At 48.4% G+C, this 23119-nt stretch overlaps 1 protein-coding gene across 6 annotated transcripts in view; it reads right to left on the bottom strand.

The window, feature by feature from the left end:
• PLEKHG4 (pleckstrin homology and RhoGEF domain containing G4) overlaps positions 1-23119 on the bottom strand; it is a 93746-nt gene that overhangs the window by 37902 nt on the left and 32725 nt on the right. For 5 of the 6 annotated variants that reach the window (XM_051629327.1, XM_051629330.1, XM_051629331.1 and 2 more), the window contains exons 5-10: positions 21011-21134; positions 19876-19969; positions 13393-13479; positions 11574-11690; positions 8511-8609; positions 7342-7490 (exon numbers count right to left, since the gene is read on the bottom strand). In XM_051629327.1, the coding sequence (XP_051485287.1) occupies positions 7342-7490; positions 8511-8609; positions 11574-11690; positions 13393-13479; positions 19876-19969; positions 21011-21134 (670 nt within the window). The remainder of the gene's footprint in view (positions 1-7341; positions 7491-8510; positions 8610-11573; positions 11691-13392; positions 13480-19875; positions 19970-21010; positions 21135-23119) is intronic. The other variant, XM_051629329.1, reaches the window with a different exon arrangement.

The following is a 23119-nucleotide window of genomic DNA, read 5'->3' as shown; positions in this document are numbered from 1 at the left end:
TGTTGCTGGAGTTGGGACCACCAGGCTTTCAAGATGCTCTCCTCAAACACACACCCACTGTCATTTCAAGCCAACAACCTATTTCCCTGATACATCCTCCTTTCACACGCTCCTGGTGTTTATGATCCACATAAAAGCAGTGACTGTGCCATTAATGATCCCAGCAACAGAAACATCCACCCCAACATAGCCAGATTAAAAAAAAAGGTGCTTGTGGGATGGCCTGGGCTGAGCCAGGAACTTCAGGCAGTTCCTCTCACATCCTATACTGGAAATTTGTTGCCATTTCTTTCCATAATCTTTTTTTAAACAGATAAAACACACAGTGTGACATGAATTACCTAAAGCCCCATTGGCATGACAAGCTTTATAAAAAAAGAACAAGTAAAATTAGAGTTTTCTGGGTAAATTCTCACTGCATTCAGGAAGATTAAGTAGGTGAGAGCAGAAAACAAGCAGCAGAAAGGGTGTTGAGGAAGATAATCTCATGAAAAAGTCAAAGAGAACAATAAAACTTACCTAGAAAGAGCTCTGCAATCTTTTACCCCTCTGCAAATGCCACAATTGGCTCCACTTGGTACCCTGAGAACAGCAGCAGCTTCACACCCCTTAACGTGCAGAGCAACAAGGTTTGTTTCCTGAGAGTGTAAGCACTTCTGAGCAGGCAAAAACCAGCAGGCAAACAGAGGGAACAGGTTGGACTGTAAGGAAAATGAATAGCAAAGCAGCAGGGGATGTGTTTGGATAGAAATGTCACCCTGTGCTCCTCCCTCCACCTGACAAACAAAGGCCATGGAAGAGCCCTGCCACCCAAGCACTGCTGAAGGCCAAAGGTTCAGTGCTCGTCAGCACCTTGTGTCACCAGCAGAGGTGTCTCCTGGTAGGAAGCTGCCAAGCTCTGAGGCCAGGATGTAACCACAGTTTTTTGTCTCATTTCAAGGTATATTGAGAGCTTCTCCTCATCAAGAGATGAAGGTTTTAGTCACCAGGTGTTTATCAGCAGCGTTGAGCTTTGCTGTTTTTAAGTCTTTTGTGCTTCCAGCACACACAGATGGGAAAGAGCCAGGGAAGAAAAAGATTGTGTCCAACAACTCCCTAACTTCTCTATTTAGCCTGCAGAAGGAGACCGAGGAGGTGTGTGTCTCATAAATATCTACAGGGGGTTTCAGGAGCATGGGCCAGTCTCTTTTCCACAGTCTCTTTTCCAGTGGCAGGACAAGGGACAATGGCCACAAGCTGGAGCACAGGAGGTTCAAATGTAACAGAAGGAAAAACCTCTTTGCTGTGAGGGTGACAGAGCCCTGGAACAGGCTGCCCAGGGATGTTGTGAATTCTTCTCTGGAGACATCCCAAACCCACCTGGATGTGTTCCTGTGGGTTCTACTGTAGGGAGATCCTGCTCTAGCAGGGGGTTGGACTAGATGATCTCCAGAGGTCCCTTCCAACCCCCAACACTCTGTGATGCATCTCACATCAGGAGTGTGCACTGTGAAAGTGGGAGCATGAGAGGGTCCCCAGGAGGCAGGAAGATGAGCAAGAGCTGATTAAGCACACTGGGAAAATAGCACCAATGAAAGGGACACAAGCACTGTCACCTCTTGAAGGACATGCTCTGAGTAGCAACCATCGAACTGGCTGCAGCACACACAGAAACAAACATCTCTAAAGCAGAAAGGGGATGGAAGAAGAAAGTATTAACTCCAGGAAGGATCTCCCCATGTATGTTGCCTGGCCACCATGATCACCAGCACTCAGCAGCAGCTGTCAGCTTGCAGGCACCCAACTTTTACCTTCCAAATCAAGCATCCCAGCCATCCCAGTCTCCCCAGACTGGGATTTACACACCAGACACTTGTCTCCCCTCTACCCTTGCCCCCATCTTGTCCCATACTTTGGATGATCAGCTGAGTCTCTCTGCCTGGACCCCAGACAGACAGAGCTTCAGATGGTGCTTGTACCCCCCCTTGGCAGGTCTTCCTGGAGCTCCTGACAACTCACACGTTACTTGTGCCAAAAAGAGTTTGTACACCACTTTGCAGGGGGACATGTGGCTGCCTTGGAGGATCCTAGGAGTTGCTACTAACAGGAGTCCTCCTAAAGAGCCACAGATATAAGCTCCTACATCACCACACAGCTGTGACCTTGTGCTTCATTAACAGCAGGGATCCCAACACCACCTGGTTACCATTTCATGCAGATCTAGTGCCTCAGCACTGCATGTGAAAGCCCAGCACAAGTGCTGTGGAGGCTGTTGTCCACCACATCATCCTCTTGGCTGCTACAACTGAGTCAGGTCCAGCATCAGGAATGTGGGAGCTGCTGCTCAGGAAGTCTGCTCTGCACTGCCCAGTACCTCAGCTCAGGTCCCCACCCAGGGCTTCCAACCAGATCACCAAACCACACTAAAAATAGCCAGCTCACTAAACCAGCTCTTGGCTCTAGTCACTCCACCTTCAAAGTACAGAGACAAACTATCCTGCCCTTCTGCAAACAAAAGGAGAATTCACTCCTCCATCTATTTATAAATCGCTTATTCACAGCTAGCAAGAACAAATTCTTTTCAGATGAGGAGCTTGGGGAAAGAGATTATGCTTTTTCTGGTTCTGTGTTGTACACAGCCCAGCACCCAACTCGCATTCATCCTCTGAGGTTTTTCTGTCTCAGCTCTCACCCAGAGCCTGTGGCTGCCTTGCTCCCCAACACACAGAGCAGTAGGCAATCCTGCTCCTGGGCCACACAGAGCACAGGTTTGCTAGTTAAGCCAAGGTGTATCCTGGTTCAACTAGTGTAAGATATATTAATATCAAATGTTTCTATCTTCTTTACTCGACTTCTGACTCATCTACAGGACGACAGGAATCACTGGACTAGGCAAGTGTTCCCAGCTCTTGGCCAGGCTGGAAGAGCAGCAATGAGAACAACGGTGGAAAATGTCTGGCTAAGGACCAGGTTAGAAGTTTTCCTGTCTTGCTGCCCAGCCCCTCACAACCATCTCACTCGAGCAGGAGCTCCCAGTGGTGCTGCCTGGCTCCTGGCACATTCTCCAGGATTACTGATGGAAGTGTCAGAGAAGCCTTTGAAATCCACCCCCAAACAAGCAGTGCATTAGTCCACCTTCCACAACACACTTCTCAAGTTGCCTGCAAGCCACAGACAGGTTGGCTGATCAATACCCAAGACAGCCAGAAAGAAAAATACACCTGCTGGACTTCCTGACATTAAGTTATGAAAAATATTGAGGTTGATAATGATTTCCTGTTCAAAAGTAGAAAAATAAGTATTGGTAACACTGAAGTGATGGCTGTGCCCATGGCATTTTGTCCACACTCCCTGAGGGGAACTTCAGCTAGGATAAGAACTTTGCATTTCAATCCCCAAAAGACTAGGGCAGAGAAACCTGGAAGGTTTCAGCTAACAGACCTGGAGAAGCCCTGAGCCTCCAGCACAGCAGCTGCTGTGACAGCAAACGTGCTGGATTTAAACCCACCACCAGGGAATAAGTGGCAATGCTGGCTTCAGCAGGTCACCTGCCCCTTGGGGTGGCCAGCCTGGGCTGAAGCCATCATCATTACTGCACCTCAGGAGGCACCACAAAGATAGCAGTTCATCAGCATGACACTCACAGCAACTCCAGATCAACTGCAGCCTGGTCTTCCTGGAGATGGGAGAGCAGAATGGGACCAGCTGAGCCCACCACATCCTCCTTAGCCAGCTCCCTGGGATGGGCTGCCTGCAGGATGCCTGTTCTGGCAACTGAGCTCCTGCCTTCTGAGCTGGGAAAGGCTGAGATGCAGAAAGAGTGCTTGGAGAAGGCTGCTTTCCCTTGGTGGATAAGCAGCTGGATGGGCAAGGCCAGTTTGTACAGAACTTGGGGGAGAAAGAATTATGGAGACTCTTGGTCAGCTCACACTGGGACAGAGGGAGTAGTTACTACTTAAAGCCACTGCTGTGGTGCTACAGCATCTTGTGGGATGGGACTAGCCAGGAGGGACTCTTGGAAGCTTCTAAAGCATCTGTCAGAGAAACAAGTGGATGTACCACAACACATCTCTCCTGCATGACCACACCTCTGATGGGATGAGCTCCATTTCTGCAGTGCCACTGGCTTGTAAAACCCTGGTCAGACCTGAGCAGCAATCAGATCCCACTGCTCTGTCGTGGAACACTCCAAAGAGCATCTCAACTCTCCAGGAGGGCAGAGCAGGGAAACATGTCAAAACCAACCCCAAGGGAAGTGTTTCAGTACTAAGGAAAGACTAAGGCCTTGTTTGCTGGGCTACCAGAAGGTATTTTGGCAGGTAACATCTGACTGCACAGAGCACAGCCCTGCTCCCTTGCCTGCTTTGGCATCCCATCACATCTCTCCTCTTGCCACCTCCTGGTTGTTCTTTTTGCCATGTGAAGTCAGAAACAGGCATGAAAGTAACCTGTGAGAGTTGGCAAAACACATCCCCTGCAAAAGAAGCAACCCAGCCTCTTGCTGCTTCAATCCCAAGGTGATGGTGCAGCTGCCTTGTCCTCTTTGTGCCTCTTAAAAAAATATGAATCACTTTTTTACCTTTAGCTCTGCACTTCTGCTTGGCATATTTTAGCTCACTGGAGCTAAGAGTCAAGAAAAGTCCTGCTCTTACCATTTTTGCCTTGATTTATGTGCTGTTTTTCCACATTTTAAGTTACCTGCTCACAGCTGGCCTCACAACTTCTAACAGCTCCTGGCAGTCATGACTCTCTGCCTGATCAGGCTTTTGCACCACAAAAGAGAAGAAAAAACTAAAACAATGGGACACATGATTAAGACAAGAGCCAAAAAAAGGTGGCTCAGAAGGATAAAGCCACTTGACTTGCTTTTGTAAATAATTTCATTTCAAATATTGGGGGAGTGGGTGTGGAATTAGAGACTTGAGCCTTGATCAAGATTTTACAATTCAAAGTTGAGAAAAGCAACACGACAGATCCTGCTGAGTACTTGGACACAACCAATCCTGTGCCATTTTCACACATCACCAGTGAAAAAATTGATTATTGGTCCCCACACACATCAATAGCCACTCCATGCTAGCTTAGCAGGCCCACTCCAATATTCTGTCCCTACCCTGCTTTGATCCTGTCTGTTTAAGAAGCCTTTGAAAAATCATAACAATGGGAGCCTGGACAGGGTTAACAGAGCTCAGAACCTTTAATATCTGCACACCAGTTTGGGGAGAAGGAGCCACAGGGGAACTAAACCAAACAATGCCTTATATACAGAGCTTTCAGGCCAAGTGATAGAGCTTTTTCCCCCTTTTGAAAGGCTCCTGGAACACAAGTGGACTTCTTTAGTCCTCTGTCCAGAGTTATTGAACAAGCAGGCCGCAATTAAAGTCAGCCTGGAGGAGAGAAGGTTCTGGGGAGACCTTAGAGCACCCTCCAGTGTCTGAAGGGGCTCCAGAAAAGCTGGGGAGGGACTTGGGACAAGGGCAGGGAGGGAGAGGACAAGGGGTTACAATTTTAAACTGAAAGAGGGGAGATTTAGGTTAGATATGAGGAAGAAATTCTTCACCACGAGGGTGGTGAGACACTGGAAGAGGCTGCCCAGGGAAGCTGTGGCTGCCCCATCCCTGGAAGTGTTGAAGGCCAGGGTGGATGAGGTTTGTGCAGCCTGGTCTAACGTGAGGTGTCCCTGCTCACAGCAGGGAGGTTGGAACCTGACTGTCTTTAAGGTCCCTTCCAACCTTCACCATTCTGTGATTCAATGCAATTTATTTCCTCAATTAAAACACCTCATTTTAGTTCCTGCATCTGCTCCACAGGCTGGAAGAGGACTAACTTCCTCCCCTACATTAATTTACACTCCCCATACACCTGACCCATAGCCCACATGTCCATTCATACTGGCAGGCAGTGAATATAACCTGGATTAAACAGACCATGCTACACAGCCTGGGCACAAGCTCAACCACTGTGCAGTCAAAGAATGATGTGTGTATCCTTTGCCCCTGCCCTTGCTAAGGTAATCAGAGCAGTAAATTACCCTGAGGGGCTCTGTCAGATCAGATTTCAAAGTTGATCATTTCCCTGCACAAGAACACGAGGCTCAGCTTAAAACCAAAACAAAACATAAAAAGCAGACACACTCTCCTCAGTCTCCCAGGACTCTAAAGTTGCTAGTGTTCCTTAAAATAAATAAATCCATCAAAACCTCCAAAACAACAATCCACATTATCTGTACTTCTTACACGGTGTCAGGAGGAAAGGTTAGACTGTATTGATTCTACCCAAAACTGCACCAAGAGCACTTCACCAGCTCAGCAAGAGGAGTGTGCTCACACAGCTGGCCAGAGCTGCTGGGAGGAGTCACAGCAAGGAGAGAAAAGCCACAGTGACACAGCCTGTCCACAGGGTGACACAGCCTGTCCACAGGGTCCCCTCTTGCTCAGCACCCAACTGCTGACCCCAGCTCCCAGTGAGAGGCAGCAACTTGCCCTGTCACCCTCTAGCTGAATTTCCAAAGAGAAAGGTTGTTCTTTCCCCGGTGTTTGGCTGAGACACCCTGCAAGTTCTTTTGTTATCTCCTCTCCCTCCTCTCCCTGAAAACCTCCCAGTTTGTGATGGCAACGAAGAGTTTAAGCAGAGCAAGCTGGGGATGCACAAAGCCATTCCATGCCACCCCACCATCCCCTGCACCCACACCAGCATTTCTCTCACAGCTAGGCTGGAAGCTCCTGGGTGCAAGGGTTGTCCTTCTACCCTGCTGTTTGCCCAGCACACAGAGAGGCCTTCACACACTGATAGGCTTCAGGTGCTCCCACAGTACAAACAGGAGTTGTGCAATGCCCTGGGGATTTCAAACCCTGGCCTCTCTCAGGCTCCTCATACTGATTCTGCAAATGGGCAGTGAGTATTTGTTTGTGCAAACTGTACACGTGAGAGGAGCTCAGGGCTAGCTCCAGCCAGAAAGCATTCCTGAAAGTTAAGGTCCTTGGAAATCCCCTTGCAGAAGGAGTGCCTTGGTAAATCATACAGTGATAATGCCTTGGACCTAAACCTTCATCACTAGCATCAACAATTAAGACTCATGTTTTAGAGACACACAAAATATCCAGCCCTCTCTTCACTACAGAAGGTAAGTCTGATTTGGCTTGGAAAAGGAACTTCAACCATCTAAGTGATTCTACCCAGACAAGTTTTTGGACTGGAGGGAAAAGTTCATTATGCTTTTCACCTTTGCTGTTTTCAACAAAAGCCCTCAGTAATTGGAGCTGCTCTCCAGCCTGCACCAACGACGGGTCACCTCACAGAGAAGCCCAGTGCCTGATTTTTGCTCATCTCCATCTCCTCTTGTCCCCCTCCTGGGGGGCTCACCTGTAGTCCTGGGTGAGGGTGACACAAGATTCCTCCTTCCTCAGCCTGGCCAGGAGTGCTCCACCCTCCAGCTGCAGCCTGACCAGCCGGGTGTCTTCAAGAACATTCTTCATCAGCTGCCTGTAGTTCCTCAGCAGCACAGCTGCCTCCTGGAGGGACAGCAAGAGGGAGGGGAGTAGTTACTGCAACCTACAGGCAATGAGGGAACAGGCAACAACCAGTGCCCAACCCAAAACACACAGACCACATCTCACCTCAGTCCACCCTAGGAAGGAGGGAGCTTGGTTCCCACGGCTGGTTCCCTCAGGCCTGTTTATCCAAAGGGATAAACAATCCTCCTTCTGTCTCCATACTTCCCCCACCAGGGAAAACTGAAACCCAGTGCCTATCACTGTCCAGACTCTGGGCATGGAAAGAATAAGCTTTCCAGCCTCCTTTTTCCTTTCCAGCTCCTACTGCTCCAAGAGCCCAGACCTGCAGAGCTCCAAGCTGTGGGACAAGATGCACTTGAAGGGTTTGTGGATATCCACATGCAGACAGGAAGGCCCAGAGCAGCCACTGTTGCACCTTCCTTTGTTTTACTGCTGGCACACTGAAGGCAGCTCTGGCAGCAGCTCCCTGCTCTGCCAGGGGCACAGCAGCTTCTCAAGAGCAGGGGATAAAACACACTTGCAACAACACTGGCTTGGCCTTTGTACCTTCCTCCCCTTGCCCACTTCCACAGTTCTGTTCTGGAGGCAGCAAAGCTGGAACCACAGCCCAGCCTTGGCCTCGTCACCACCATCTGTGCTGTCACCTAACTTCTCACCAGCCCATTCAAGCCAGCCTGGTGTGGCAGAGCCTGAGGCAGACCCCAAAGCCAGCACCAGCTCCAGAGCTGGGAGCTGCTAAGAACACACTCCAGCAGCAACAAGCACAGCTGAAGGGATCTCCTGGGTCACAGTGAAGGAGCAGAGAACCAACTTCTACACCCAGTGAAGCCTCCACCACTTCATTTGGATTAGCTTCTTCTAGTCCTGCTGTCCTGACAGCTCCACAGTGACACACAGCTCAGAAACCCCTGCTACTACAGCTTGTAAATCCAAAGCCACAGCTTCTCTGCAGCCATCCAGCCTCCTGCTCTCTTCTGTCCCAGCCCACCTCTGACCAGAGGTGAGGGACACTCTTACCTCAGCTCTTCCTGGTAATTTTCCAGATTCCACTTTATGAATGGCTGCCTGGAGGAAGGCACAGGCACCTTGGCATCCTTGTAGCAAGTGTTCCAGCTTCTACAAGAAGAAAGGATCAAGGCAGGTTAATGTCTTGTGGCTTACAAGAAAGTTGCCTTTTCAGCTTGCAGAAAGTTGTAAGTAGAGAAATTAAGAGAGAATAAAGGACATGAACCCAAGGGTTAAATGACACCATTTGGGCAGGCTGTACCAGCAGAGAGGCCCATCAGAGGCTTCAGATGCATCACTCCATAGCAAGGCCTCTATATAGACCTTCAACTCATATACTCAAGGCTCATATGGGCCACACTTGAGAGGAAAAATAAACAACCACAAAATCATACACTTATGTCCCACATTCTTCCTTGTAACTTCCCACTAAGATGAATCACTACACATGAATTTTGAAGGAACAAAACACAGAATGACTACTTAGAATTCCTCTACTTTAAATAATTTCTGTTTATATTAAAAGTAGTGTAAATTAAAGATTAGGAAACTGGGAAGTTTCCACAATTAAGCACATTAACCTACTGACAAATCTGAAATCCCTCCTCTCTTTGGGGAGGGAAGGGAAAGGAAGGAAAAACAAAACAAAACCACCCCAAACATTTTACAGGGGTTCACAGAACTTTTCAGAAAAGTCAGTGATCTAAAGCCTACGTAGTGTCAAGATGCCACCCCCCAGCCACTGAATTCAGAGAAGGGAGGAACAGCTATTCCAAAACAAAAGTACTCAAAACAAAACAAAGCAGCTGTTTGAATCTTCCCTGAAGTGCCTCCTCCCTGGAAAGCTGGAGCAGCCCCAGCAGGGACAGATGAGCAGGATGCAGGTGAGATCACTGAGCCAGGAAATCAACAGCTGCAGATCTAAAGGGGCTGAGCATCTGGGCCATTATCACACACAGATCATGGTGTAAACAGGCAACCCATACAGACTGATTCCTACACTAACTCCCCCAGGTAACGTTTTCCATGTTTAGATGCAAGGCACAAGAAATAGTCTGGTATCATGCTCCTTCCTTCAAGAAATATCCTCTGCATGGACACAGCACCTCAGTGATCTGGCTTTTCTCAACTCTGTCCAGAAAACTAATCCATAACTTCTTGCAAAGCTTCTTTGGTTCCTCACTGCTAAATAAGCCTCAAAAATCAACCCCAGGCACCAAGATCAGGTTTCTGTACCTCTACTGCACCAGCACGGGTTCATACTACTGCTTTCAGATGCAAGTTTAAAAAATGGGTTCTTAAATAAGTTGGAAAAAAGAACATTTGGCAGGTGCCAAGCCTAACTGCTGAGGTCTGCCAACACCACCACCACAGGGGTGTCACCAGTGATACCTTCACCTGCTTCAAATGCTGCACTGTGCCATGCAGTGACACCACAGCCAAAGGACCCCGAGTATTTTGGGAGCAGAGGTGATGGCTCTGCCACCCCCCAGGGTGAGTGAATCACACACAAGGTGAAGAGAGGCAGTTTGTGTGCAGATTTACAGAGATGTCATCCTGTCTAGTCTCAGCATGTCAAATCATGTCTCAATGCAGCTTTTAGAGATTCAACAAGAACATGATCCCAGAACCTACACTCCCTCCACAGCACAAGTGCACCCAGAGCTGGGTATGGGTGCCACAGGTGCCTCTCCTTCTAGAATCATGGAATGGTTTGGGTTGGAAGAGGTCTTAAAAGATCATCTAGATCCAATCCCCCTGCATGGGCAGGGACATCTCCCACCAGCCCAGGTTGCTCCAAGCCCCATCCAACCTGTCCTGGAACACTTCCAGGGATGGGGCAGCCTTCTGGCAGCCTGCACAGCCAGCAGTACCTGCAGCTCAGCCTGTGCTGCACTGGTGGCTGCACCACCCTGTGCCAGGGCCACCTTCTTTATCAACAGTGTTTGACGCCTGAAGCTCAAACATTTCCACAGGGTGCTCAGCCACCCTGCACCCTGGGCTTGCTCTAATCCACACCTGAGGGAGGTTCACTGTACATCTCTTGATCCAAGCCTCTTTTGGAGAAAAACTCAAAGTTCAAACAGGATAGTGGCACCACAGCAAAACAGGGAGAAAGAACCAACTGCTGGTACTGGCTCCTACTGCCACCTCTGTCCTGAGACTCCTGGAAAAGCAACCTGCACATTTCCTTTGCTTCCTTAGCTCAAAGAGGAATGTAAGGCTCCCCCAGGCTGAATCTTCCCTGCATTTTTAGTTTAGATGCTTTCTAAACAGTTCAAATTTGATGACAGCTTTGGTAAGTAAGTGCATTTTATCTAAAGGATGACAAGGATGTTCCCAGAAGTATATGAACTGATTATGAGGAACTTCCAAGTTTCACTCCTGCCACAATTGCAGTTTTTACTAAGGAGCTCTTAGCCTGGCCTGGGGAACCTGCTCCAAAACCAACAGGATCTAACTGCTTCTACTATGCTCAAGTTCTTGATTGTTAGTTCAAAGGCAACACGATCCAACACCTTCTGCTGAGATTAGCACAAGTGCCTGCCCTTAAGCTTCAGGGTACAACTGAAGGCAAGTACCACTAGATCACAACACAACAGGATTGTTTCTTCTTTCCCTTCAAAATAAAGTCAACTTTGAATTAAGGTAATTCAAGTAGATGAGTTAAAACCAAAAATTGTACTTCAGGCAGTCATGCCTCAGATCTCATGAGACCTCACCTGGAGCACTGTGTCCAGTTCTGGAGCCCCCAACACATGAAGCTGTTGGAATGAGACCAGAGGAGGCCACAAAGATGATCCAAGGGCTGGAGCAGCTCTGCTCTGGAGATAGGCTGAGAGAGTTGGGGGTGTTTCTATGATTCTATGCCAAGAGATCACAGTGTGCATGTATTTTATGAAGACAGTATTAGTATTCTCTTGATAACAGATTCATTTGCATACATAGCTGTTACAGGAACCACTGCCTTCTAATGCTTGTGGGTTCAGCTGATGACAAGCTCCTCTTGCTCCAGCTCTGTCACCATGCCATCTCTTCTCTCAGATCCCAGAGCACACCAGACATCCTACTCACCATGCGGAAGCTTAACCAGTCCCTGTGGCAATAAGGGAAGGTCCCATCCAGTTCCAGGGGCAGCTGGGAGCTGTCTATGTGCTTGTGGAGGGATTTCATGGAGGTGAGAAGTTCAAACTGCACAGGAAGAGAAGAAATAAGAGCACATTTGCATTAGAGTGTATTAGAGGAGGAGGGGATGGTTAACAAAAGACAGCAGCCTTTATTTTTTATCTGTCTTGCGCAGCACACATCTGGAAGAGAACTACAGTAGAAAGGAACAGAAATCAGTTCAATCTTGTTGTACAGCTCTGTGGGTGAACCTTGAGGGACTGCAGGTCACAACACGCTGTTCCACCAAGCTGAACATCTGCCATGGAAGTCTGGCAGCAGCAACCTTCTCCAGAGCCAGCACCTCCTGGTGCAAGCACAGCAGCTCCCTCTCAGCTTCTGCCTCCTGCATTTGTCTGGGGAGCCTGAGAGGTTAAATCCAGTCTCCAGCTTCTCCATCTCACCTCCCAGAACAACAGTCTAGCAAAGCAGCCTCTGCCCTTCCCTCAACTCTCCACTCATCACAGCAGCTATTCATTCACTCCAAGTATTTCCTGGATCTTGACACAGATAATTTGCCTTATATGAGTCTGTAGGGCCTCAGAGCATTGTTATACTCACCCAAGAAACAGACAAGTGCTCCTGCAGGTAGTTGGAAGCCAGCCTAGACACCAGGAACTCAGGTGCAGACATCTAACCCCCCCCCCACACACACTGTGAAGTTCCCACCTCCTGACAAAATAGCAACAATGCTTCCAATTCCTCCTGCATGCCTGTGTCTTTATCAGCCTTTGCTCTGCACCCTCCCACACCCTTTGGATTTGTTCAACATGTTTGATGTCTCCTGTAAGCTCCCTCTCCATGCACAAGCTTGCAGTCCTTTTTCCCACTTCCAGTTTTTCCACATGGTGGCAATGAGGAAATGGACTAATGGCATTTGCTCTTCTTTAGCCTTCCAGGGCAGCTCAACATACACAGCAAACCTGATGCTGTTCAAGTTTTCATCCACAGGGGCCAAAAGGGAGGTCCTGGCCTACTCCAACACCTAGAGGGTTTTGGCAGGCACAGAATTTCTGTCCATTCTTGTAGCTTGTAACTGCCTTAGAGCAGAGGAAGATGACTGAGATGCAGTCTGATACCTGCTCACTCCCCACAGACAAAGAGGCTGAGAACCTACATTTCTTACACAGCTGTGAAATACCCAGGCAGACTGACTTCTAGTGGTGAACCTCCCTCCTCCATTAGCACCTCCCCCCAGTCTTCCCAGCCACACACACACACCCCCCCCAACTCCTCTTCCCCCTCTTGCAGAAGCCTCTCAGCCACTGACAGGAGCAGCTATGAAGAGAGGAAACAGGAGATATGCAACATTCAAGAAAGCAACAAGTACCTTCCCAGAATGGAATTCAAGATTTAGCCTGATGGGATCTCTTCCTGACCAAGGATCTCCCCCCTTATTAAGAGGAGAGGCTGAAAAGCATCTCTATTACTGTTAGTGGTGCAGGGCTCTTCCATACAGCTGTCCATGTTCCCAGCAAGCTCCCCTGTGCCTTGGAGGGCCCCAACAGACTGACAACTATGGCACATATGTCCCAGATGGACTCAGCAATGAACACAGCATGGCAGGGCTACACTCAGCTCACATCAGCTTTACAGCCCTATAAATACCACACCCGTAAGAGGCCACGGACCATAAAATACAGGGAACTACAGAGATTTCATGTGAGAATAAACACACAGAGTTAAATGGAGGGTATCAAGAGCTTCCCTGGAGGAATGGTTCCATTACCTGTCCTGCTGGTGGCTTCTCCATCCGAAAAGCTGGATCCCTTTCAACGAGCAGCAGCACCCCATGGATACAGTGAGGATCCATGTCCTACAACAGAGCAGAGCACAAACCCATTCTTGAGCTGCCCAGGATGCTAAGGAGAAGGCATCATAGCAGGCTCGTACAGGAGACTGCAATTTATCCTTCAAAGGTATTTAGGAAGCCTGGAAGGAGGTCACCAGGTATAAGGAGGCCCACCAGGGTTATGTCCTTAAGGTAGTCTGCTGCAGATCAACTAGTCCTGCAGTAGTTAAGGAAGCAATGAAAGAGGTCATGCCTTGGCTATACTAAAAAAAAACCCTTTGCACAGGAAAATGTGTCAGAGCCAGGGGAAGAACCATATTCAATGTCCAAGTTTTCTCTTGATAACTCCCCTGGTCCCTTTTCCTAACTGAAAGGAATTTTTTTTTTTTTCTCCACAGATGCCAAAAATGTCATCTTATCTTTACCCACTGCCAGCTCACAATCAAGGACTTGCATCCTGTTGCTACTGTTAAACCAACAGAAATTCCAAACACAAGGGACATCTGGCAGCTGGAGTTCAAATGCTGGGATGCAGGAGCAGCTCTCCAGTTATAGAAGCACTCCACAGGGAAGTGAGAAACAAGCACAGAGAGGGGGAAATGGGGGGAAAGATCCAGACCGTGGAGACAGGGCTCACTAAATACATGATGCCTGGACCAGGATAGCAGGAACTGAGCTGCCATTCCACAGGGTTAAATAAGAGCCATCCCACCTGGATGTGGGATGGAAACTGTCAAGCAGCAAATCCTGCCCAGTATTGCTCAAGCTGCAGGGAACCTGCCCACCAAAAGCCCATGACAAGGGACCCTTGTTTGAATAAATGGCTCTGGCAGTGATTGAGGTTAAACATCCACATGAGCAGCAGGGCCAGAGCAGAGAGGCGAGTGCAGCAGCAGAGACTGAGCCACCAAACTTGACAGTGGGCCCAGTACAGCAATTAAGAAACAAAGCAAACACAAGGAGACCAAACTCTGCAAGTGAGAGTTGGGGTGTTCAGCCTGGAGAAGAGAAGGCTCCAGGGAGACCTTAGAGCACCTTCCAGGGCCTGAAGGGGCTCCAGGAAAGCTGGGGAGGGGCTTGGGACAAGGGCAGGGAAGGAGAGGACAAGGGGGAAGGGATTAAAACTGGAGGAGGGAGATTTAGGTGAGACATGAGGAGGAAATTCTGGAGCGTGAGGGTGGTGAGAGCCTGGCCCAGGTTGCCCAGGGAAGCTGTGGCTGCCCCATCCCTGGCAGTGTTGAAGGGCAGGTTGGATGGGGCTTGGAGCAACCTGGGCTGGTGGGAGGTGTCCCTGCCCATGCAGGGGTTGGATCTAGATGATCTTTAAGGTCCCTTCCAACCCAAACCAGTCTGGGATTCTATGATTCTATGGTAAGTAAAAGCAGCAGCAGAGATTCCAGAGCAGGAAAAGACCCTTCTCTCATCTAGTTTTAAACAGGATCCTTTTGAACTGGCAGGAAAAAATCCCAACTCAAATACCCCCCAGAACAGCAAGAGGTTTCTCAGTCTTCTTAAATCCCTTTTTCCAAAGCAAATTATTCACACTTTCACTGTTATTTGAACACTGATCAAAAGGCCAAAAAGAGTTTATGGCATAATTAGGCTCTATTAGGTAAATACTGCAGCTCATCTAAGGGAGGAAAAGGAGGTATTAGAGCTGCATTAGCAGCTCTGAATGTGTCTGCCAGAAAGTACTGAAGGATGAAGACTGGTCACAGTTTCAAGACAGATCATGGTACTAAATAAATTTATTCTTTCACAATCCTCCTTCTACCCCCACAGTCACGAGATGGGCAATCTGAGTGAGGGATAAAGGTGGTGATGGTGTAACATGAGGTTACAACAACAGCCAAAACACTCACTTGTTTGTTACTTCTGAAAATAGAGACTGAAAAAACCATTCATAAATAAAACTGTCAGGAGAGAAGCTCAAGGTTTTCCAAGAAGTCCTATTTCCAAATAAATCAAGTCTTTTTCACCATATTTTTTTCTTTAAACAGCTGAAGAGAAGAGTCAGTCTCATCCAGCACTGATGGAGCAACCCAAACAGACTAAAACAGTTTACAGGAGCACCCTGGGACACAGGCAGAGCTGGGAGCAGCTGGATGCTACTTGAGGAAGCTTTCCTGCAGCTTTTCTGCACAACCTCTTCCCTAACAAAACCAGCTATCTGAAAGGAAAGAGACAAGAGTCAGGCACAATGTGGACAGAATAAAACCACAGAATCATGGAATTGTTAAGGTTGGAAGGGACCTTAAAGATCATCTAGTTCCCACCCCCCTGCCATGAGCAGGGAAACTTCCACTAGACCAGGTTGCACAAAACCTCATCCAACCTGGCCTTGAAAACCTCCAGGGATGGGGCATCAACAACCTCCCTGGGCAACCCATCCCAGTTCCTCACAACCCTTATAGTTAATAATTTCTTTCTAATACCTAACCTAGTAGCCCCTAAATAAAGGGGCATCCACAGGAGCTCAGAATAAACAGGGAAAATACCCATCCTTTTGAGATTCTTTTTTTAAGGTAAGAGCATGAGATACTTTCTTCCACCTTTCTAAGGCAGAAGCTTCAGGCTTCTGACTTTCAGATCCTAATGGAAACTGATGGCCACAACTGGCACAGCTGGAAGCACAGGCTACCAGGAATGCCTGTGCAGTTGGGACAGTCCCCAGATACCATGTTCAATCTCAATGTGACCACTTCTAATGGAGTAGTAGGAGGCCCCTGGTCTTTAACATCAGACCAAGGTCCTTTGTACTTCTGCAGTGACAAGGCATGTAAACACACCCCTTGAACAGAGAGGTTTGCACAGAAGTTTTCTACTTTGAACTGCTCTCTTCTGAACTCTGTCTTCATAAACAGACTCTTCCCATACCAAGCCAACACACAGATGCAGCAGATGACAGGGTTAAGCATTCCCACTGATTGTGAAATTCAGAAGCATTTCACTCTACAAAGACTCAGAGGACAATCCCACAGATATCTGTTCCCTGAACATTCCACTGTCCAGGCCCTTCCTGCTCACCAACCAAGGGATCAGCCCAGCACTACCAAGAAGCAAAGTTCCTCTGAACAGGCCCTCCAGCACAAAGCTCACTGGTGACCACCTGTGACCAAACATCACAGCAGCATTTCCCTCCACAACAATCCTTGCTCCAAAGCATCAACCTGCAGCTTCCCACAGGAATAAGCATGATCAGTTCTTGCAGCACGTACACCCTGAGCATTTCCCCTCACCTCCATATGGAGCTGCCAGAGCTCCTCCTTGCTCCTTCCTGAGCTAGCTCTGCAGCACTGCTTTGCTCTCCCTCTGCTCCCAGTGCTGGCTGGGACAGAAGGATTTCCCACCTACCCATACTCTAAAAAGGAAGGGTTGCAGAACACAATTCCCCCCACCCTGAAGGCAGAGAGGATGAGAAGCTTTCACCAATTTAGGTGAAAGCTCCAGAGAGAGCAACTTACAGTCTCCCAGTGCTGGAGGGAAACCTGCGAGGACCAGAATTGTCTATTAGCACTTGAAAAGTCTGTTCACACATTTATTCCAGAAAGATGGAAGAGTGGAATAAGTAATTTCATCAGGCTGACAGATTTTGACCCAGAAACCTGTGGGATCAAAGTCATCCCTCTCCAGGGAGGTTCTCTGGGGTTCACAGCACTGCAGAGGAAGGACTCTGCATCAGGGATCTCTGCTTGCCCACTGTGAAGCTCCTCACTGCTCAAGAGGAAAATGTCCCTTCCAAACTGAACAAGCACCACTAGATTTCAACCTTTAACAGATTCCACCCACTCTATCATAGTGAGACTCACAAAAGCCATATAAATAAACTGTTGGAGAGCAGAACAGCAGAGAAGTGAGCTCCACACAGTCTGCCAGATACAAGGGACACTGGGAGAGGCAGTAGGGATTTCAGAAAGGACCTTGAGGAGAGGATCTGTTTTGGGACCTTGCAGGCACAACACAGACTGTGCCTCTGTATCCACTGGCCAGCAAACCTTGTTTTGCTCTAGAAACCCACCTGGATGCGTTCTTGTGTGATGTGCTCTAGGTGACCCTGCTCTAGCAGGGGGGGTTGGACTAGATGATCTTTCGAGGTCCCTTCCAACCCCTAGGATTCTATGATTCTATGATTCTATGAAAGCCAAGCTCACCCCACTGCAGTTACAGTTTTCTTTATTTCATAGAATTATAGCACAGTTTGGGTTGGATGGGACCTTAAATATCATCTAGATCCAACACCCTGCATGGGCAGGGACACCTCCCACCAGACCAGGTTGCTCCAAGCCCCATCTAACCTGCCCTTCAACACTGCCAGGGATGGGGCAGCCACAGCTTCCCTGGGCAACCTGGGCCAGGCTCTCACCACCCTCACACCAAAGAATTTCCTCCTCATGTCCAACCTCTAGATTTCTCTATCCTTGTGTCAGAGCAGATAACAGTACTGCCATGGGATCACAGAGGGAAATACTACAGATCTCCAAAAGGCTCAGAGGACCAGGGGATTATTCCTGTGCCATAGTCAGGTGATGAGCTACTTGAGCAGGTCTGGTTCATGGCATCTGCAGAAGAGTCAGAATAAGGACAGAAAAACCACAAGCAGAGTCATCAGCTGCTGTCAGTCACTGTCACCTAGAGCACACACTCAGCTCCAGCAGCCTGTCACATGCAGTACATCAGCCCCTCTTAACTGTACCACCACCTCAATAATGAGGAGCTCACACAGCCCTCACAGCAGGATATTCCAGGGGCTCTGCAAAAAGCCTTCCCATCTTCCTCTCCTCAAAGAGTAGGAAACTTAAGGTTGGAAAAGCTTTATCCCTGTCATACTTGTATGAGAACGGGGACACAAAAAGCACACTGACCCAGCATGTTGCAGATTCCCAAATCATCCCACTAAGACACAACCACAGGCAACAAAACACTCCAAAGCTTTAGCCAGCCACGTGGGTACAGCAGAAAAGAGAAGATAACTTACCTGTTGCCTCTGCAGAACAGAGCAGGGCACCAGATTACTCCTTCACCACAAAGAATGAGCACATGGAGAGAGCTCACAGCTCCACCCAGCCCAGGAAGCAGGACAGAGCTCTGACTCAGCCCCAACTCTCAGATGTGGCACAGAAACCACAGAGGCACCAGCCTCATTAACACACTGTCCCGTTCCAGTCTGCAGGGTTGGAGTCCTAAGAGACCTAAGCTCTGATTAAAAAGCAACACCTGCTTAAACAAGATTAGTCATAGCTACAACCCAGCAACTCCTTGGCTTTCTAACAGCAGCAGAGAGCTGCTGTGTGGGTGTGGGGGCAACACAACCCACTTGCTCTCCAAGTGACTGAGAGGAAAGCCTTTGACCTGAAGCAATATAGAGTTACAGCACGTCTGATTCCAATCACTCACCAACAGCCACATCAACAGCTGCATGTGCTCTTCTACCTGGCGTGACCCTTTGCTCCACAGCAGGCAGAGGCCTCTCTTCCTCCCCTCTCCAGGGTGGGCAAAAATCCCTGAATATTTCCCAGATCCCCTCACTGCAGGGGATAACACCTCCAAGCACCATAATTCATGATAGTGTTTAGACTTCATAGGATTCCAGACTGGTTTGGGTTGGAAGGGACCTTAAAGATCATCTAGTTCCAACCCTCCTGCATGAGCAGGGACACCTCCCACCAGCCCAGGTTGCTCCAAGCCCCATCCAACCTGCCCTGGAACATTTCCAGGGATGGGGCAGCCACAGCTTCCCTGGGCAACCTGGGCCAGGCTCTCACCATCCCCACATTAAACAATTTCTTCCTAATATCTCATCTAAATCTCCCCTCTTCCAGTTTTAATTCATTCCCCCTTGTCCTCTCACTGCATGTCCTTGTAAAAAGTATATATACAAATATATACATACAAATACTTCCTAGCAGGGATAACCATGTTCTAGGACTAGGAATATCTCTGAAAATGGGGGATGTCCTGGCAGGCAATCAAACCCATAAACTCTCTTTATGGGATTCCCTACAGAAGATGCCACAGTGAATTTTCCACGTGAGCAAAGTGCCTTGAGTGTCACAGAGCAAGGCTCTGGTTTCTCAAAATCAGGTCTTACCAATAATCCCAGAAAAAAAGGACAGAAGTTTTCACTTAACTATATAGAGGGAAAATAGCTGGGAGAGGTGTCAGTTGGGTACAGCCACTCGGGTACAGACTGTTCTCAGCACTGAGATGGAACCAGCTTTGGAGGGGTGGGGAGGGCTGTTCTCCTCTCAGACTTGCTTTGGTTTTCTGCTTTGTCTGCAGACTGGCAAGTCCACACCATCCTCCTGTAACAGGGCTGGGTGCCTAGCTCCACCTCCCAAAGCCAACTGGAAGCCAGGTGGCAGATGGAGACACAAGCCACAGATGGAGATGTGACAGTGAGGCAGCCAGCTCCAGGCTCACCTGCAGTGTGCTGAAGGCCTTGAAGAGAGCAGGAACTGGGGAACAGCGACGAGCATCCACAAGGACAGTCAGACCCAAAGCCTGACACTCTGGTCTGCAAGGACAGAGAAAGAGATCATGAAAAGTAAGAATATGGAAACAGAACCCATGGTCATGACAGGGTGAAAAAGCCCCAGTACATTATGGCTCTGTAAGGACACGAGCTATCTGCCACCTTCTCCTAACCAAAACAGACACACAGAAACCACAACCTGGATTGCTCAGTTTGTACCATTACTATTTCCACCTGATCTTCCCATTTCTCCCGTTCCCAGGACACATCTCACTGACTGCAGAGGTACAGATACCTGCTCTGCATAACCCACACCTAACTGTGCTCAGGGAAGGCTTGGCCTTAGCCACACTGCTTCACAAGAGCAGCCATTCAGACCTAACATCTATGCTGCCCAGAACCAGATGTAAGGGAGAAGCATAAGAAACAAAGCATGAGTAGCAGTTGTTTCATGGGTTAAGCTTGTTCCCTCAATCAGTGGTTTAAAGGCTTAAAAAAAAAGAATAAATAAAAATTAACTACTAGAGTTAACTTTACCTCTTATTAATCACCTAAAAGTGAAACAAAGTTCCAGCAGAGCCTGACATGAGCTAGGAGAAGACATGAAGAGTAACTGCAGCAAACTCCATCCTGCAGACTCCAAAAACAACTGTCAGCCAGACATCAGGGCAGATTTTCTCAAATCTAGCAGATCTTCCCTCCCTCCCAGCTTGCAGGCCCAGCCTTAAATATCATGTCACAACACTGTTTCAGGGAGCTGCTGCATGACTGCCCCATCAGAGCTTCCAAATCCCATTTTCTGAGCTAATGAAGGATAATGAGAACAGCTTGGATTCATGGCAACATCTGAAAACATTCAGTACACACCTAATTCCACCAGACCACGTGCACAAGGCTCATACAGAACAGCCAAAGTGCTTGCTAAGCACCAGGCAGATCCCCACCTGTACTGTTTTGGGACTGTCTGGACCAGGTTGCTAGGCCAACAAAACCAGCCTGTTCCACCCTCAGCTTCCACACCCCTGGAAAGCAAAATCACCACAGCAGCAGTGTCCACCCTGTCACCCCAAGAGTGTCACAAACCTGGGGATGCTGTGCAGGTACAGAAGGAGGCGTACAAGCTCAGGGGTGTTGCAGTGGGGGTTTAGCCAGGCTGTGTTCCTTGTGGTTATTATGGCCACTGCACGTCCTGATTTGTCTCTGGTACCTGTAAAGAGAGAGGGAGGAAAAAAAAAGTCACACAGGGAAGTCAAGAGAGGCTGGTTTCAGATGGCTATGCCTCATATCCCCCTACTACCACCCCATCACCTAGTGGAAGTTCTCCAAGGAACCAGATATAGTTGAAGTTGTGTGTTGCAGATTCCAATAGGCCATGAACACACTTCCAAAGTACCCAAATGCTGCCCCAGAGTGAAGCAGCTGAGCTCTGCTTGGCTTTCTTTCCTGGTAGTGTTAAATCTGGACTGCTTTCTTCTACCCTCATTCTTCATAAATATGGCTGGAGTTGGCTAGTGATAACCCAACCTTCTGAGAAACTCCAGAGTGTCATCAACTCAAGATGAACAGTCTCACCTCTACTTAGAACATGCACACTGGTGTTAAAGAAAACACAGACAGGTTTGCAGAACAAGATGAGAGGGGCAACCCACACTGCAGGCTGGGCCTAGCACCTCCCCAGACATCTCTTCCTGGAAGCAAAGCCCTGGAGCAGGAACCCAGAGCTCCTCCTCGGAGGCTGCAGAGCAGACAGCCTGGATCACACTCCTGCCTGCAGCTCTGCCAAGGGCAGTTGGTGCCTGGCTTTTGTTAGTCACAGAGCTCACTCAGTGCCAAGGGAACTAGTAAAGCCCAGCACGGACAACACAGCCCAGCTGTGGTGTGTTGAGGAAGGAGAAACCCCTCTGCTTCACTCAGCCAGGACAAGAGTTCTCTGCCCTCACTTCCCACAAGGCCAAAGACAGCTACCACGGAACCAAGCCTGCTCCATGAGGTTCCAAAAGCAAATGAGAGTCTGGCTTTGGGCTTCAGCTGCACCATGCATTGAGAACTCTGAAGGGGAGGACATAACACTGCCATTTCTGGAAGTGCATCCAGCCTCCTCTCCAGATGCAAAGGAGGGGTAAGGAGCAGGTGGACACCCCGCTTTGGAGCCCCAGAGGTGCCTCTGCCATTCAAAAGAAGTGACCAGCCCTCTGCCACCACGCACGTCCCCAGGAAGGTAAGTAATCTGGAGAACAGCAGGCACTGCACCTCCATTGTGTGACAAGCAGCTCAGAAGAACAGCAGCCCTTTCCTGTCATACAAATTGTGTGAGGGGGAGGAAAAATCCCAAGCATAAGATGAAACCAAAAGCTTAGAAAAAGCTATGTCTTTCTAGCTCTTCTGAACTTACCACTACCCCAGGAGATACTGTCCTGGACCACCTCTCTTCCTATCCCAGGGACAAGCACATGAGCTGACAGATAAAACAGACACAGATGGACAGCTTCAAGCACAAAAAACTGCCCTGGTGTCATTTCAATCTGTCACCAGGATTTGACTTGAGTAAGGGCCACAGACACAGATGGACATCACTTAGAAGGTGAGTTTTCTCTCTCCCAGGGACCAGATACCAAACAGCAGGGACAAAATCTTTCCTTTTCTGAATCAGGACTTTTATTATTCCTGAAATATGGTCTTCTGGATTATTAATCATAGAAGTTATCCTTCATAATATAATTATTATATCATATACCAATGTCTAACAAAGTCCTTAACTTGAGTGGTGAGTGGATTCCCTCAGGTAGCAGGATTGCCCACCAGAATCCAAAATGAGACAGGCAAGAGAAGAGCCATCAGTCAAATCCAATTCTGCTGCTACAGATGTGATTTGACCCCTAGACAAACATACTCTTGAAAGTGGCATCAAACCCAAACCTTGTTTCCTCAATGCACTTTGTGGGCACATCCCTTCATCTCATATGCAAATGCATTTGCCTCCTTTAACATTTGTACATGACAATAGAAATCTGTGACAAAGGGCACAATCAGAGCATTTAGGTGACAAGTTTTTGACAGTAGCAAGGACTATGAGCTTCCTGAAAGACCCTTCTCTTGAGCACTGTGATCTTCTGGCTGCTGTACACAGCATAAAAACATTCAACCTGATCAGCAGACCAGAAGATTAGAAAAACTCCTTTGGAATTTCTTGTA

The sequence above is a fragment of the Apus apus genome, chromosome 11, assembly GCF_020740795.1.
Source record: "Apus apus isolate bApuApu2 chromosome 11, bApuApu2.pri.cur, whole genome shotgun sequence".
NCBI classification, from domain to species: domain Eukaryota; kingdom Metazoa; phylum Chordata; class Aves; order Apodiformes; family Apodidae; genus Apus; species Apus apus.
Note: the sequence above shows the minus strand (reverse complement) of the source record. Positions and strands in the feature narration are given on the sequence as shown.